Genomic DNA, 17,454 nt, shown 5'->3' on the forward strand with positions numbered 1-17,454 from the left:
ATCCCCCACTGCTTCATGACTAAGGATACAGCTGCTTTGTGCTTTAAAACGGACCAAAGCTTCTCAGGTAAGCAATACAGACATGCAACGAATGGATTATTCTATATGTATATCTATAAGCTGTGTCCTTATGTGGCAACACAATTTTGACAAACCAGTTTTGCCATTCTTAGGTTCACTAAGACGTTGGCACGGATGTAATTCTGTACCATACATCACATGTTGACGGTATCAATTAGTCGTGACAGAACTGTGACCACTGAGATGCTGCGTAATAATGTAAAATGTAAATGACGTCATTCTGGCTCAGTACTGTTTCATTCTGTTTGCCCATTGACATTGCTGAGCCAGGATCTATGTAACTCCATCAGCAGTGTTGGATGGCAGAGTCTATAGTGTTGGCTGAGCTTGTTATTTGACCCTATTGACATCCCGAGAACACCGATCAATACAACACCAGAGGTAAGAACACACAGAGTATATCGGATCAAATTACCATCCAAAAAGGCATCAAAATGTTTTAATTGTAAATGTACAGGTTTATGCTCATATGGATACAAACGGTGTGGTGAGCTGCCCTTTGTCTCGACAACAAACTGGTGCAAAAAGTACATGAAAACAAAATGCCTGAATGAACACAATCAGCCTCAATATATAGACAGGACATGTGCGTGAAGACATCCACTACTGTTCAAAAGTTTGGAATCAGCTGTTATATTGAGTTTTCCTTCTTTAAATCAATGATGGCACTAAATGTCGTGTGTACATTTGAAATAGTTTTATTTCGTCCCAGTGTTTTCAATCCAAAGAGCGTGACTCTCGGCCACTATTGAACCACAACGGTACAATTGGCCTCTCAGTATTTTTGGAAAGCTGTTTTTCTTTTGGCCCACTGCAGGCTAGTCAGTGATTAGATTGAATCGGTTTTAATTTTGTCAGTCCATCGTATGTTCATCTGATATTCTGTGATCCAGTTCCAATAATGCTAATCCTAGACTAACCTTCTATTTCTTGTCAAGTTTCAGTTTAATGAATAGCTTTGACAAAGCAACCCAAGTGTTAATACCAGCTTGTTATAGGCTGCATTATTGTGCACTTGACACTGAAACACACACTTTGATGCTACGCTTCCAATTTATTTGACCAGTGACTGGTGATTTCATCTGTTCTTATTCAGATATTGCTCAGAGGGATCTTTGTCTCTTTGTCTGGTTGAACCATTGTACAGCATTGTGTTGTACAAAACAAAGCCTTCATACAAAGTAACATCTAGTTGTAAAGAAGACTTTCTCAATGAATGAAAGACCATTGAGAACTACAGTGAGGTCCTCTCAGGCATCTGATTGTACCCAATCAGACTGTAGTGGCAGGCGATTCCAAACTTTTCAATGTGTGTATGTGCAGTTGATAAAAAGCGACTTTACAATATTTAATGAAGGTATTAACACAACTGGTGAAGGGAAAGAAAAAAACATTTGACATCACACAAAATTGCTATGATATACATAATATATATATATATATCTATAATATTTGGAAATGAAAAGACACTGAGGGTACAAGCAAAAAAGTAAATACTGCACAGACGTTCTTTGTAATATCTATTGTTTAATCTTCCTGTTTAAAAAAACAAAAAACCTTAGTGCATTTGTTAAATTATCGTTTAACTGTAATTTGCATAATCTATAAATATTACATAAGGAGATATGTTACAGAAAAGTTTGTATCACAAGTAAACGGGCATGAAATGCAGGTCATGAGAACAGAAGTATAGTGTATCTTCACAGTAATATCTGAATACCATCAGTAGTATGTGTTTGATGATACCGACCTTGAGGTTACATTGCAGCCCAGAATAAACATTTGGATGATTACTTGCATAATATTATCCCACAGAGGGTCCTAATGTACTGGTGAAGCATTTCACTTATAGTGCATATACAGACATGTGTAAGGCCCACAGCTACAGATAATGGACCATTTCCCATTACAGAGGACCTGAGCAGATATCAAAACTTCAAATGTTGGTGCAGGGAAAAACAAAATTGACATATATTTCATAAAGGACAAATGTCAATAGTTACATCCAATGATCTTCGTTCTTTAACATCTCAACAGTAGTCGTCTTTAAAGTTCCCAGAGGATACTTTCTCCTCAAGCAAATCCTTGTCGCAGAACACCACCCACTACAGTGTTTGATCAAGTTAGGTCCATGTTGTTCTTTCCAGCATTGCTCATGAGTCTGAGTGGGTTTGTAAGTCAGGAGGACTTCATTTCAACTCAGTTCATTTCAGCTCAATATCTTTCACAGGAGCTCGAAGCCATTTCATTTGTTTTAATGGTGTAAAACAAAGTGTTTTCCTCTCTCAGTATGGCAGATTGCATGACAGACAAGTAGAGCCCTGGAGATAAAGAGCCACATATGGCATGGAACTGGAAAAGCCCGCCAGCAGTCATATTAAATGTCTGACCAAAGCTGTGGTGGAAAAACGCATTTTCGCTGTCAATCTGCAGCTGTCCAGTTCTTGGTTTCCTGGCTCATCATGACCAACATATACACACAAGAGACTAGAAGAGCATGTTGAGGGACGAGTGCCGCTTTTCCCTGTGTTGATGCCTGCTGACCAGCCACTATCAAATACCATCCAAACCCAATTTTTGCCGGCTTTGCCTTTGTTTACAATGTGTCCCTTAGTCTAACGTCCATGAGAATATCCCCTGGGGTCCCGATGGTACCTAGTTGATGGAATACAGTTCATACACAGGTCCCTTGGTGGTGCACAGTGTGTTTGCGGTGCTTCAGACCCAGGCCTCTTTCTTTGAAGTCCATTACTCGCTGTTGTGATGTGTCTACCAGAGCGCTGGCTATAGCAATACCTAGAAGCCCAATGAGAAAAGAGAGTTAATAGAGAATTATATAACATGTTGCTTACATTTTATATCATTGTATTATATATGTGGCTTGATGATGGCTGATGATAATCCATGTTATTTGGTCAATAAATGTCCTATCCCTAGGTTTTCTGAAGTTCCACTCTCCACTCTAGAGGTAAATGTGGAGTTCCACAAGGTTCTATTGTGGGTCTCCTCTTGTTTTTCTATGTTTCCTCATTACAGTATTAAATGAGGGATCTGCTTTAACGGGAAAAACTTCCCACCCCGCATAAATGTAAAATATTTAATAGATATATGAATACTTTAAGATTTGGAAATATAAATGACAATGGAACCTTAAAGCTAAATACAGCTTACCACATCTGGTAAAATGGGCCCCATTCTGTTTTGTTTAAAATTGTAACATTATTTGTAGACATGTCAAAGAAATGTGTATGTGTATGTATATATATATATATGCATACAATGAGAATAGAGCAGAAAAAAGCAAAGATAGCTTCTGCTGATGTGACGGGTGGAGACACATGTCATCCTACCAGTAGGCATCTCATAACATCCAGAAAACATTTTATCTACATCTCTCCAGCTCGTGTTGTCGGGCTTCAGCAGAGAGCTTTACACTGAGTTCACTGAAGTGTAACTCCCACTATCCTGCCTCTTTCGCTTTCTTACCCTTTCTCCCCCTCACCATCCAGCAGGATGCCTTACCTCTCAAAACAACTTCTGCATCTGATTCTTGACTCTCGCTCTCCACAGCAGGGCTTACAGAGAGCAGGCCAGCTGCACCAAGGCATCAGATACCTCGCAGCATTGTGCTACCTTGGCAGTAGCTGCTGTTGTTAATGGCTGTTGTTAATGTGGATTTAGAGTCATGGCAGCTCTTGTGAGTGCAGCTAGTCCTGTCTTCCCCTCCTGACAACCGTGGGCTTGACAATACATGGTCATTATGACAAGAGCTCAATCTGCCAGGATGCAGGAGCCAAATGAACAAAACAGGCAAACAGAGGAGGGAATCTGTTGTGCTCTTGATATGATTTGGATGCAGGATGTTTTCAGCATTTCACACTCAAGTGATTCTTGGGATTTTTTTAGTGGACGAAAGTGAAAAGCCGATTATCCAGTTGCTCAGTGTGTGCCTTGTGTGTAAACTTGACTCTGCAGGTTTATGTATGTGTGCACGCACATGTGCACTTACAGTACATATTTTGCAGTTCTGATACAGCAAGCAATACAGAGCAATATGGCAGACAACAGTTATGTACTCTCTCATCGACTAGCAACAGCTGGGCTTTTGAAATTTGGCTCATCATGGTTGTTGTTTCACTTTGGCACTTTGGTTTGTTTTGTCTACCACAGACAATGCTTACATTTAGTTTTTGTTGCTATGGGAAGTTGTGGTTTGGTCCCATGTCTGTATATTTCAGGAGTAAACACACCTCCATAAGAGTTTGTGAGGTTGCCACTTTACTTTCAGGCCACTTCAATACAGTGCCATTAGGGTGTTTGGTTTTTAATTGTGTTATGACTATTTATAAAGCTGATAATTGAAGTACTTGATGAAGATTGGCTAAGAGATGAACAGGATAGTGGAAGAAGATAAATAAGAAAGGAGACTAGCTGAAATTACAACTATTAAAAAGCTGTTAAGACAGACAAACATACTTTGTCGTCCATTTGCTGTTTTCAAGCTACGTAGCCTACGTTGACATTCAACGAATGCACAAAGAAATACAAAGATGCTTGCGACCTTATTGAAATTATTATTAAGTTGAGACTGTTTCATAAGGCGAAACTTTCTCACACCAACTATAAATAAACATAAGATACGATGCTTATTGTTTTACAGTATTTTGTTATTGTTCTTTTAAATACTTTTTTCAAGTATGTTATGTATGCAGCGTTTTAAAAGAATATAAAAAGCCCAAAAAGAAAAAAAAAAACATGCCACTGATTAAACCTCAAATTATGTTCTTAGTGGTCGGTGGAAAAAAGCACTGCTGTTTCAGTTGTATAATTAAACAACTTTAAACTTCCATTATATAATCCAAACTGTTCAATAGTTAGAAGGAAAGGCAGGGGGACTTATGATGAGAAGAAAAGACAAACGAGAAGAGGAAAGGTTTAGTAAATGATTCACCTTCATGTAAAAGGAGAGGAAGTGGAATAAGACAAGGGACAGGTGAGGGACGGAAACAACATTTCAGACATTATCTAACTTAAGCTGCTCCGATCAGACAGACAGCTGTCTGTGAACTTGAGGCCAAGACAAATGCAACAGGAATGCCACCAGCTATTTCACATCAAAAAATCACCTCCACAAGACATCAAATGAATGGCCCATCTGCCTGAGCGTGGTGTGCAGGCAGCATGATTTTCAGTCGTACACACCTCTCTACCGCGTCTACGATAACGATGTACAAGCTGCGGCTCGTAGCTGTCACGAATTTCGTTACATTTTTTCTCTTAATTTGATGCTATTTGGTGTTTATTACTGGAGCACCTGTGGCATGTGACATTCAACATGGGAGAAGGTGCAGCAGGCCTCGAGACGATCACCGTCCGCGGCCAACCGCCTGGCTAGATCCTTGAACCCTGAAGGTATAAAACACCAGTACTCATATCATGACCAGTTCCAATGAAAGACTGACCGGGAAAGTTAAAGTAGACACTTATTAATTTGGGACCTGACATCTGAATATTCGTCCATCAAAATAGCTTTTACCTTTGACAAATTGCCATCGTAATTGTGTTGATGTTTCCGGGTGAACACGCACATCTCCATTTGCAAAATGAAATTGGTCAAAAGTAATCAAATTATACTGCAGGTGAGTGCAAGTGCTCATTTGCTGCCGTGGCGACCGGCCGCGTTGATGTGATTGTTTTGTGAGGCGACGCATCATTAACACCCCCTCACACAACGATCCTCCCCTCCTCCTGATAGACTAACGGGGTCATTAGCAAGGGACAGCATTCCTCAGAAAACACATATTGGCACATGTCTGATGTCCAAAACTGGGACTGCAGCTGGAAAACATCTGTGTCGGGAGGAGCCCTCTTGCTAACCCGGTGACAAACCTCACAGCCAGGCACTCCTCTCCTTCTAAACATCAAAGCCTGGCTTCTGAGTTCGTGCTCGCCCTCAATCAAGGCACCAGGGACGGCCGCCTGCTTAGGATCCAGTATAATAGTAAACAGCATCGTCTGTTTCTCGAAGCGAAAGAAAATCAAATTCAGTCAAACAGTAACACATTGCTGTATTCAAATATTTATGCATCTGTGAGGCACTGATTTCAGGTTTTAAAAGACCAGCAAACATGACGCACAACTACGACTGCTTTGATGTACGCATGTGAGATTGAGGTTTGATCCCGAGTAACTAGGATGCCTTTCATTAATAGTACATGCCAGTGCTTGGCAGAGCCTTTCCTTTCTTGTTTGAATAATGCAAGATGAAAAATATCTCCAAATTACCTGAAATTCATATTTCAATGTCTCTATAAAGATATGTAGGGCAACACAATGGTGGAAGGATATACCCAAAAAGTTGAGGCAGATGCTTTGTAGTCCTAAAAAGAGGTTCAAAAGTTGGGATTTATTTGGCAACATCATTTAAATAAAACAGGACGCATCTGCGATACAACAGTCCTCATTAGGGTTCTGACCATGCCTTTACTTCTCTTTCCTGAATATTTGTATGCATCTGATCCAATTTGTCAGTCAGAACATGTGTTGTTTTACTTATCCTTAGAATATTTAAAACTGTTCATTCAATCATTTTAACAGCAGCTTTTGCTTTGTTGAATGGCAGCTCTAATATGGGAACAAAACAGGCGAAACAACAGGTAAGGTGAGGACAGTGACTTGATATGACCAGACCTTCATGTCCATAAAAATGAATAAATGAGCTGTCAGAGTAAATACCACCGAGTATTGGACTAAAAGTCAACAAGCAGACGGATGAAGGAGTGGGGGTCGACAGGGAGAGCGCATCCCAGTGGGGCGGATGGTTCCAAAGACAGAGAGGATCAAAGTATCGGAGATCCATTCCGGGTCAATGGAGCTCGGTTTCCGAGCGATGCCCTCCGATTCCTGTCAAGCAGCTATCCAGTCAGACACCCAGTGGGAGACAGTGGGACACAGGGGGGGAGGGTGTGAGGAGGGCCATGCAGAGAGAAGAAAAGCCACTGGTGCTCCAGCAACGCTCACGGGCCAGTAGTCACCGAGTGTTGAGAGAAATACCTAACACTTCCAACAACTCCAAAGCTATCTTAATAACATGCAGCTGGTTAATAACCAGTAATGCCCAAATAAGGAGAGGGAACTTTTGGGGTTTTGTTTATCATAACAGTAGCAACAGTAAACCTGGGAACCACAAAGGACAGTGATCAATGCCTACTGCTTAAAGGGTTCTCTCTTTTCTTTCTATTTCTACTCGTAAAACTAGAAACAGTGTTGATCAAGCTATAACATCTGAGATAAATATGACGGATTTCTGACCTTCTTCACTTAGCTTTTTTTTTAAGCAGAAGATAAGTATGCTGTCTTTGTTTGCCAAGCAATTACAGAGCAAAATAAAGCCAGCAGGTAACTTCATTAATCCAAGTGTTGTCTCAGACTGGTTTTCATAGCGGTGTCCTTTATGTTTTTAATGCGAATGACCAAAATCTATTTTCTGTTCAGGGATAATAAATTAGACTTTTTCTCCATTTAGAAAGAGGGCCAAAGTGAGAGTGATACAGCACAAAGGCTGAAGATGCTTTGTCAGCACTGAGAGAGAGAAGAGAGAAGTGTAGAGAGAATAGAAGGCAACAAAGACTAAAAGAAACAAAGCTGAACCAGAAGAACTACACACAGACGCCCTGTCAACATATGCCTGTAACATGCATAGTGTCTTTTCAAAATAAGCTTCCTTCTTCACAGGAAGTTAAGGTTACAACACCACCAAGTTAGTTTTAGGAAAAGAGCGTGGTTTAGGTTGACATCATGTGACTTCCAAGTGACCAAAACACCATAAGAAGCACATGGGGGAGCTGAAACCAACACACAAACATCATTTTAGGTCAGAAGCATCAATGCCATGGTGAATTATTTCCTGGTGCTTAGTTATGCAAGCTTGTCATATACGTTTCAGTCGTGTTGCAGTCAAGACCACTTAAACCAAGACCAGAGTCTATCGAGACCATGTCAAGACCAAGAACAAGGCCAAGGCAGGACGAGACAGGATCAAGACCAAGACCAGACCAGACCAGTGCGAGAACCCACACTGCATGACACACTTGTGATAAAATGTGGAACATGCATGTGAGAAACGTCTTGATAAAATAATCAAAAGTAATTGCTGAGGTGAATTTGATGTGTGGGGAGTTTTCTCTGAGCAATCACAGTAATAATGTTATGATGTTAATAATGTTAACATATATATACATATATGTATGTATGTATTTATAAAAATCATGCAACAATTGAATGTAATTTTCACTACATGAAGAAATGGAAAGACAGAGAGATTGTAAAGGACTAGAAGGGAGAGGAGAATTGAGGATGCAAAGGAAAGGGAGAGAAGAGGGAGGATTATATGTTCTTCCTATGTCTGAGGATTTATCAAAGCATATTGCTGCAGCAATGTGAAAATCTGGTTTTATGGGTGAGGGGGCGTCGACATGAACTCTTACTACTTACTGCACTTAATTAGCAACTCCTCCAATCACTCAACTACGTCTCCGTCTGTATCTCTCCAACTTTTTACCTGTTTTCACTTTCAGTATTTTTAAGAACTTACATCTCTTCTATCGAACCTCTCAGCCTTTTAATACCCCCTCTCTCACGCTGCTCTTTCTATTTTTACTCACAAAGACTTCTTACAGTACCTGTAGTCTCTTCCTCTTTCTACACCTCTCGCTCGCTCTCAGATATTCCCGGCACTATCTCTGGTGCTGAATAGGCGGATTAGCGCAGGAAAAAAAGGCGGCTGCGAATACCGCTGCGCCTCCGTCTCTATTGACCCACCATCTAAGCTTGAGAGAGAGAGAAAGAGCAGCTGAGAATGAAATGTAACCCACTGTCTTTCTCTTTCTCTTATTCCTCAACAATTCCACGGCACCAAATTGAGAATATGTGCAGCCTGGTAAACCCATTAACCGCTGATTGAGCCCCATTTTATTTGAGGCACTAAAATATGAAACAACTGCAGCTGTGCGAGGCACAGCCTAACGTGGTAAGTTTGACAGGAGACAGTTTGTGGAGATGGAAGACTGGTGACTGCAGCCACCCTTTTTTTCCATCCCTCCCTCCCTCTGTTTCACCAGTCCTGACTGTCAGTCCCGTTCTCCTGCTTTGTCCATCATGTCAGGCCACAGTGACTTTGAATCCGTCAAACAGTCACTCAGTGGTCAAGCTGTTCCTCCTGTGCGGGTCGCTCTCGCGAGGCAGGCACAACGTGTGACTCGTCCACTGCAATTTGTCTGACAACAGCTGTCAGCCACACTAACTGCAGCCGGTCGCCCCTATTCACAGGCTTTAAAAACACAGCGATACATGTGCTACGTGAGTGTGTTTCCATCTCGCTAGATCAGAGCGAAGAAAAAGAAAAAAGTCATACATGAGCTAAGAGACTTCGTCTACTTCTGCAGCTTGTAATCTCATCACACAGACTAGCCAGTGGAGAGAGAGAGGAACGCAGAGTGTGAAACCCAACACTTGGCTAATAAAAGAAATGCTCATCATCGATGCTATTTCCAAACACGTAATGCAGTAAAAGTGTCCTTAGGATATGCAGTTCCTCCAGTGTTTCCTGCTTCAGCCCTGGGATCTCCTCCCATTTGGATGCATCTGGAAAACCTCCATAAGAAAAACCTGCTCAAAAGCAAAAGCCACTAAATCTGAAGACTTTCAACATGAGAACGCACCGGTTGCCTCTTCACCCTGTCCCTAAGGCTGAACCCAGCCCCCCTGCGAACGAAAGTCAATTCGGACACTTGCAGTCTCATTGTTTTGGTCACTACCTAAAGCTCATGGCCGTATGTGAGGGTTAGAACACAGCTTTACTGGTAAATGGAGAGCTTTCAGGCTCATTGTTACACACAACACCCACATTACTGCTGGAGTTTCACCAATCTGCCTGTCGATCTTGTGCTCCATCTACAGCCTACAGACTCGCTGTCAGTCAGTCAAACTAGCGTTGCCTCTTGGACAGCAGAACACCTACACCATGACCACAACCTGCAGTTCTGTTTGACATCAGGTCAAACGTACCCGCTGTGTTGTGTAGCATCACATCGTTTGTTGCCATAACTGGAGGACATGCAGGATGCACTGCAAAGGTACGGAGGCTGAAATGTGTCAGTCCCGTGAGTGAATTTGATTAACTCACTTTTTGTGGAGTGTGGCTATTGAAAAGTAAGACAGTGACTCAATGCAGCTGACACACGTCACTCCACTGCTACGGGTTTACACAGAAAACAATAGGCCTGGGTGATCTGATGCGAGTTGCCATCCATGCGATAAGGTATCTACAAGTTTTGAGAACCTCCATATCACTGATTGTGACACCAGAAATGAATCTGAGTGTGGCCGCTTTGAAGGATTTCACATCGGTGGAGGAGGAGCACAAACTCGTCACCAAAACAGACCCTTTGATAACGCAATACCTCTCTCTTGTATTAGTATTAGAATGATACAGAGAGAGGAAAAGTACAAACAAGACAGAGTGAGGAATATGGGTTAAGAAACTGGCAGCTGAGAAACTATAAATTGCAGTCTTTTTTTCTCCTCTTCTGAAACCAACATGGGTGTCTTCTCTTCTCCTCCCTCTTACGTATAAAGGGTCAGTTATTGGTAACAGCTCAGGGGAGACGAGAAAAGAAGGAGAAGAAGAAAACAGCGAGAAGAAAAAGAAGACAGTGCGAGGGAGGGTGAGCTAAAAAAAGGCTCTCTCATTGAGGATTCCTCTTGAAGTGTCTCCCATTGAGGGTGGGCGGAGCTAGCCTGCAGTAACTTCACGTTCGTACATGCTAACATCAATGGAGGACTGCTGTCTGACCCTATGGAGATTGTTCTCTGGGGAGCAGGGGTGGGAGGATAGAGGGAGGAGAGGAGCCAGACTGGGGACTGATGATGGGAGGGCGATTTCTGTTTTTTATGAAGTCCAACACTTTTATCGTCTCCTTGGTGTATCATGTGTGGTTACGTGTTCACTACACAAATACACAAGTAGACACAACCATTGACTTAAGGTTTCAAACACTGGTAACAACAACAGCTATTTCATTGATTTGATGAGAAAAACAACAGAAGATCCTGGACGTCCCCCAGAGAGCAGCCCGCCTAGAACTGACAAGCCTCTTATTGGCACTAATTTCCTGAAAATCTGTCTACTGCTGCTGCTGTGATGACCTAATGTCCAAACAACAGGCAGCAGAAGGTGGTGAATAGAAGAAAAAAACACCAGAGCACTCTGGACACTGCCTTTAAGCAATGTAAATCTCCTTAACCTGCAGTTTTGTCATCTGAAATTGCAGTGCTGGACTTCTGCCAATGGCCAATCCGGTTGTTGCAGTGAAACCATTAAGGAAAACTATAGCTCCAAGAGTCAGTTCCAGTTATGGTTGGACATTTTGGCTGACCGGTTGGGTTCAGCCAGTTTGTGTCTTGAAGATATGGGCCAAATTCGGGTTTGTGTTTATTAAGGCCAGGTCTAATCCTTTTCAAAGATCTGAAATACTTCCATTATGTGATTTGAACATATCCATCTCTAAAATCAATCTAAAGACATCTTACAACACTTGAAATAATTTAAATGAACTTTGCATCATTCGCATCTCCACTTAATGTGACCTTTTGACAAGCGTAGGCTGCCTACAGTCGGCAGTTGCAAAGCAACCGCAAATGGCATACAAACTGGAACTTAGGCTCTTGTGATTTAGCTTAGAGTTTACTGCTTTTCCAGTTGGTCCTAATGCACTTGTTACCAATAACCATAGGTTATCGTTTTATCATCATCATCATATAATGACCTCTGGGTAGAGTAAACTTTCACTTTCTGTCCCTTACCCACACATTCTCACACAGACCCTTTTCCTTCCCTCCTCTGTATTAGACTCCAGTGACTGTTGATATGTTTTAAAGGCTTCATATTCTGTTAAACATAAAGCTCCTTCTAGGTTGGGGAAAATGCTTTCTTGCAAAGTGCTTCAATAAACCGTCTGCTGTGCTGCTTCCTCTGTCAGGTACTTGTCATGTTGAAGGCTTTCCTTCCTGTCTGGAGGAACAGAGGCTCCTCACACCTGCTCCAGTTACATACAGCACAAACACTGACAGCAGTCTCCCCAAAAAAGCTGCAGGAGAGAATACAAATATAAAGAGAGAAAGGTCTGGGAGACTAACTGTATGAGAGGTGGACTCAGGTGGAAGATGAGATGGAGGGAGAGAAGATTGGCTTCATGCTGACGGTGCACAACGCGCCAGGCCTCGGTTAGGTCTGGAGGAAGTGCTGCTGTCTTTTCAGTGATGTCCACAGCCGCATGGTGGTCGGCTGCAGCGAACGGGGGATATCGCATGTCGTACGTCTATAGCGGCAACATGAGCTCAGACTGTGGAAAGTCCGGAAGGCTCATTTAGGGGAACAATTGATCCAACAGTAAGTGTTGAATGGAAACCAGGCAGCTCTAACCACATCAGACCTTTTTTGAAATGTGCCATATGTCAAGAGTCTGTCTGAATAATTCATTATATCACTGCACAAGACGTGCTGATACTTAGAGAAAGAGCATACTGGTGTCACAATATAAAAACAGTTTGATTTTAACCGTATGCCAGAAATTGTCAATCTGCAGAACTTTCGTCATGTTGCTGCTTTCCTGTGGAGTTTTTCTGCTTTCTGCATTAATACAGTGTAGTTTGAGAGCTAAGCAGTATTTCCTACAAAACCACCTCCCAGCAGTGAAACAACGTACAAATTACGGATTTGTAATAGTTTTGTTTTGTATAAATGATTTATTTTTCTTGTGAGTACAAGTTGGACCAGGCCGGTTGTGGCCGGTATGATGGTAACTGGATATCTGTAGGAACGGACCACGGTAGACGTGGAGCGGTAGAATGACCTTTTCTTCTTCTTTATGGATCACCTCTTCTTTTGCCCTGTAGCTCGCCAACTTGGCAATGATGGACCGGTACGTTGCCTGTAGGTCGATGGGTTCGGGTGCCAGTGCCCTGTGTGCTCTTTCGGGGATTTTGAGTTCCATATCACATTGAGAATCAAGCCAGTCCCTCACTAGGTCTTCCAGGAAACTGGAGATGACGTATGCCATAAATTTGATTATCATATCTGGGAGCCCGTCCTTCCTAATCAGATCAGCCCACTCAACGGGCTTTACACTATATGTCATCATTCACCCATTCAAACACTGATGGCAAGGGAAACCATGCAAGGTGCCACCTGCCAATCAGGACTAAACTAATTCACATTCACACCCATTCATACACTGATGGCACAGCCTTCCAAGCAATTTAGTTCAGCGGTCTTACCCAAGGACACTTCGACATGGACTGGATCGAAACCGCCAAGCTTCCGATTGGAAGAAGACCCGCTCTACCTCTGAGCCACAGCCTCCCCTTGACATAGTTTTCATACTTGTTGTTGCAACCCTCCTTTCCATCAAGTACAAAAATACACCGATGTATTTTCTGATATGTTTTCAGGGTTATTTTACTGAACCGTCAGGCAGCACAGAAATCAAGCTGCCATCTTAGGGGTCGACTGTGGTAGAGCGGGTTGTCCTTCAATCAGTAGATCGGCTCCTCTAGTCCATGTCTATGTGTCCTTGGGCAAGACACTTAACCCCAAATTGCTCCAGCAAACTGCGTCACATGTGTGTGACTGCTAGATTATTACATTGAATGGTATCCCATACCATCAGAGTAGAGATGAGTGAATGACAAGTAGTGTTAAAGTGCTTTGAGTGGTCGGAAGACTAGAAAAGCACCACACAAGCACAAGTCCATTTACCATCTTAGATGGGTAGATGTACGGAACGCTCTAACGATGACAGGAGCGGGAAACATCAAGTCATATTTGATGAGGCATCAGACGCTATCACATTTTAGTGTGTTTACTCTGCTTTTTGTTCAAACTGCCAGAGCCTGTTTTACATGAGAGCTGATGGGAAGCCGCCTCGAGGCACACAAGAAGCACCGCTCGCTACATCTGGAGTCTTGTTAGACAGCTGCAGAAAACAGCTCAACTTGTAAAAAGGATCACAAATGGCGTTGACTGTTTTTGTGAGCCTACCGTGACGATGATGAGGGATTTCATGGACCGCAGACAGCTGACAGTTTACAACAACAGCGACAATCAAATGAAAATGGAGAAATCCCCAGTAGGAGAGATGATATTTGTTACACTTAATCATAAAAAGGAACATTAGCTCTGGTAAGTGTCTGACAGTTGGACATGAATACCATCTGCTTATAGTGGCAGCTAGCTGGTCATTATGCATCTGTCTTTTTCTAAATGATCAGCACAAAGTATGATTGAGGCAGCACTTTTTCTCCCAATGATAGACATAATAGTGTGCGTCACCTTAAGCCGAGTTCACACTACATGACTCACAAAGTCATAGGATTGCTACTGCTCACACTACACAACTGGATTTTGTCGTGGTTTTCACAGTACATGACTGACTGGCGACAGTGGGTCACTGATGAGGTCGTCAAACCCAAGAAAACACACGCGAGAAGTGACACAGCAAGTGACGTGATATCATAATGCTTGTTTAAGTTGTCATTGGTTGACATTTCCACAAGTCTTTACCTTTCATCTATTTTCCGATAGATGCAACAACAACCGTGGTCCGTGTTGCAAATGCAACATGTAGCCCACACAGTTAAAGGCGAACCCTCCCCCAGGTTTTCCCTCAACTCGTGTCTTGTGCTCTGATTGGCTGTAGCCCCCTGACAGACGCTGATATTTCTGCAATCCCTCCCTCTTTGCATCAAAAACCCCACACACCACTGCGGAAGTTGTTTAGGTGATATGGCACCAAATAGGTCCGACACAATGTTGATGAAAAGGAAACAGAAGCTTCAGGTATTTCTAGCCAATACGCCAATGCAACTTCTTAGCCAGAATTGCCATAACTGTGTAACCTATGGAAATCATCATTACCCAAAATTGTCAGAATTTGCTTGAAATAAAAATTTAAAATGACTGCTCATTTGAGACGGATTAACAATTATCAAACCAAAAAACAGAGATGACTTGACACATTGTACATGTTGTATACTTGTGTGTGTTTGTGTGAATCATACCAGACTGTCCTGGTGGAGGTATTCCAGATGGGACTCTGGGCAGATACAGCAGCACCGTCAGAACACCTGCTCTGCTCCCCCAACATGGCTCCATGGCTACGGGCTTCGGCACTGCCTGCACGCACACAAACACACACACAGACAGATATGGATAAACAAACAGGTACACAATGAGTACACACCGGACTATCTGAAGGATGTAGCAGATAACCAGAGCTCATGCCGCAGTATACAGATCCCCGCAGCCACCTCCCCCAGGATCAAAGCCCCCCGCTGGGGGAAGCAGGCTGACTTGCATCCCGTGGAGCTCCGCCTGCTGCACAGCTAATGCAGACAGGTAAGTGTGCAAAGACACGTTTAGACATCAGCCATCACATTGATTCTAAACATGCAGGTTTTTATATCCATTGACTTCATCCCACCCAAAAGAAGACACTTGACAAGTGATCAAGAGAGAATTCTAGTGAGACAAATACGACATAAATCGTTTCATTTACTTTATGGAAAAAACTCGCTGTGTTGTTGTTTGTATATTACTTTTTTTTTAATGCAGATTTACCAAACCAAAAAAATTACTTTTAAATAGATGTAAACTATTTACTTAATACTAAAACGAGACAAAACTGGAATAGTATGGATTTACCGAATACTTCCACAATAACATGCCCTTATAGTAAGAATTAAGTAAAAATAGCCTTCCCTATACTATAACAACCATCCTGCACAGTGCCCTTGGGACAGGCGTACTGTATATACGATATCTTACTGTCGGTATAATGATATCTAACGGCTGGGATAGTGTTTCCTTACATCTGGATACACAACGAGGAGGGGAGTCATTGAGCTATTGATCGGGTTTGACCCTTCTGCCACTCCGTACCACAGAGGTCACAGAGATAGACCCTGTGGTCTGTGGGGAAGTGAGACGTACACACACACACACACACACACACACACACACACACAGATATAATGTGTGGTTATAATGTTTTAATGCATTTCTTTGTGTTGTCCTGCTGCGCATCTCATTGACCAACCCTGTGTCCTAGAAATTACATTCAGGCTACATAGCACAGAATAATGTTACCACATACGTTTTGAAGGAAATGTTATTGGTGGCTATAGATTCCTGCTGATGTATTTCCCAGTCCAGGAAGTGCTAGTCTACACCAGAGGTCACGAGGAAGTGGATCCAGTTGATGGTGGGTTTACAAAGTGCAGAGTTTTGACACCAGAGACTTGGCGTCTGCGCCCTGCGTCCCACATGCTGTTACGTTTAGGCTACTAAAGCACTTGGTTAAGGATAAGAACAGACCATGGTTTCCATGGATGATGGTTTAATGCAGATTTGTCTGTTCATTGTTGTGACATAAAAACTTTAAACTTCTACTGGATTGCCATCTTTTTTTTTGACTAACAAACAGAATAATATTAAACAGTTACACTATTAAAGCAGAGCTATTTAAATCCAATAGTAAAATATGTCAAACTGCATAAATAAAGCAGGTCACTGAGGAGGAGAACACCATCTGTGCTGGATAATTGTATATAAAGGTTTAAAAGAACAAACTGGCTGTCCATATATTTCATTACTAAGGGTGACCTCCAAGTATAAACACTAAAACATAATCTGTGGGACTGAACTCAACTGTCAAACTTTTAAAACCTGGATCAAATCATTAAATACAGATGTGTGCTGCGGTATGTGGAGCACCCAGCATGCATGTAGGCTTTACAGAGTAATTAAAGGACACATCAACACATGAGGCTGCCGTCAAAGTAGTTATCAGCTTAACACAACCTGGATCACCTTGACACACACACACACACACACACACACACACACACACCCTCTGGTGCTAATAGGTTTAAGTGCTGGAGCGTACAGCATAATTAGAGGCAAGAGGCTCCCGTGTTTGTCTAGTGTTTTCAGAGTGTCAGGAAATGATGAATTCCCTACCAACTAAAAACACACACACACATGCATGCAACTGACTCTGTAACTAACAAGCAACCTTCTCCTGATTGCGATAATACACAGACAAAACAATGAGTCATTGTTCTGATTGGGGCTTTGTCGGTGAGAAAATGAAGAGAATAATATAGGTGAGACAGAAATGATGTAAAATAAATAACAGGTGTTTGAAAACACGAGCATGTTACCTTGTTGTAAAAGACACACACACACATTTTGACTGTGAAATGCACAAAGAACTAATGTTCACTTTGTTATTTACCTGGCAACTGTGGGAATGG

The 17,454-nt window shown here is 42.2% G+C and overlaps 1 protein-coding gene across 3 annotated transcripts in view; it reads right to left on the reverse strand.

The window, feature by feature from the left end:
* Positions 1-487: 487 nt before the first annotated feature.
* The window catches only part of atrnl1a (attractin-like 1a), a 199,824-nt gene continuing 182,857 nt past the window's right edge, over positions 488-17,454 (reverse strand). For all 3 annotated transcript variants that reach the window (XM_031872746.1, XM_031872756.1, XM_031872738.1), the window contains 2 exons: positions 15,199-15,313; positions 488-2,877 (listed from right to left, as the gene is read on the reverse strand). In XM_031872746.1, the coding sequence (XP_031728606.1) occupies positions 2,756-2,877; positions 15,199-15,313 (237 nt within the window). In that variant the 3' untranslated portion in view covers positions 488-2,755. The remainder of the gene's footprint in view (positions 2,878-15,198; positions 15,314-17,454) is intronic.

This window comes from Anarrhichthys ocellatus, unplaced genomic scaffold (assembly GCF_004355925.1).
Source record: "Anarrhichthys ocellatus isolate YVR2014 unplaced genomic scaffold, GSC_Weel_1.0 scaffold3, whole genome shotgun sequence".
NCBI classification, from domain to species: Eukaryota; Metazoa; Chordata; class Actinopteri; order Perciformes; family Anarhichadidae; genus Anarrhichthys; species Anarrhichthys ocellatus.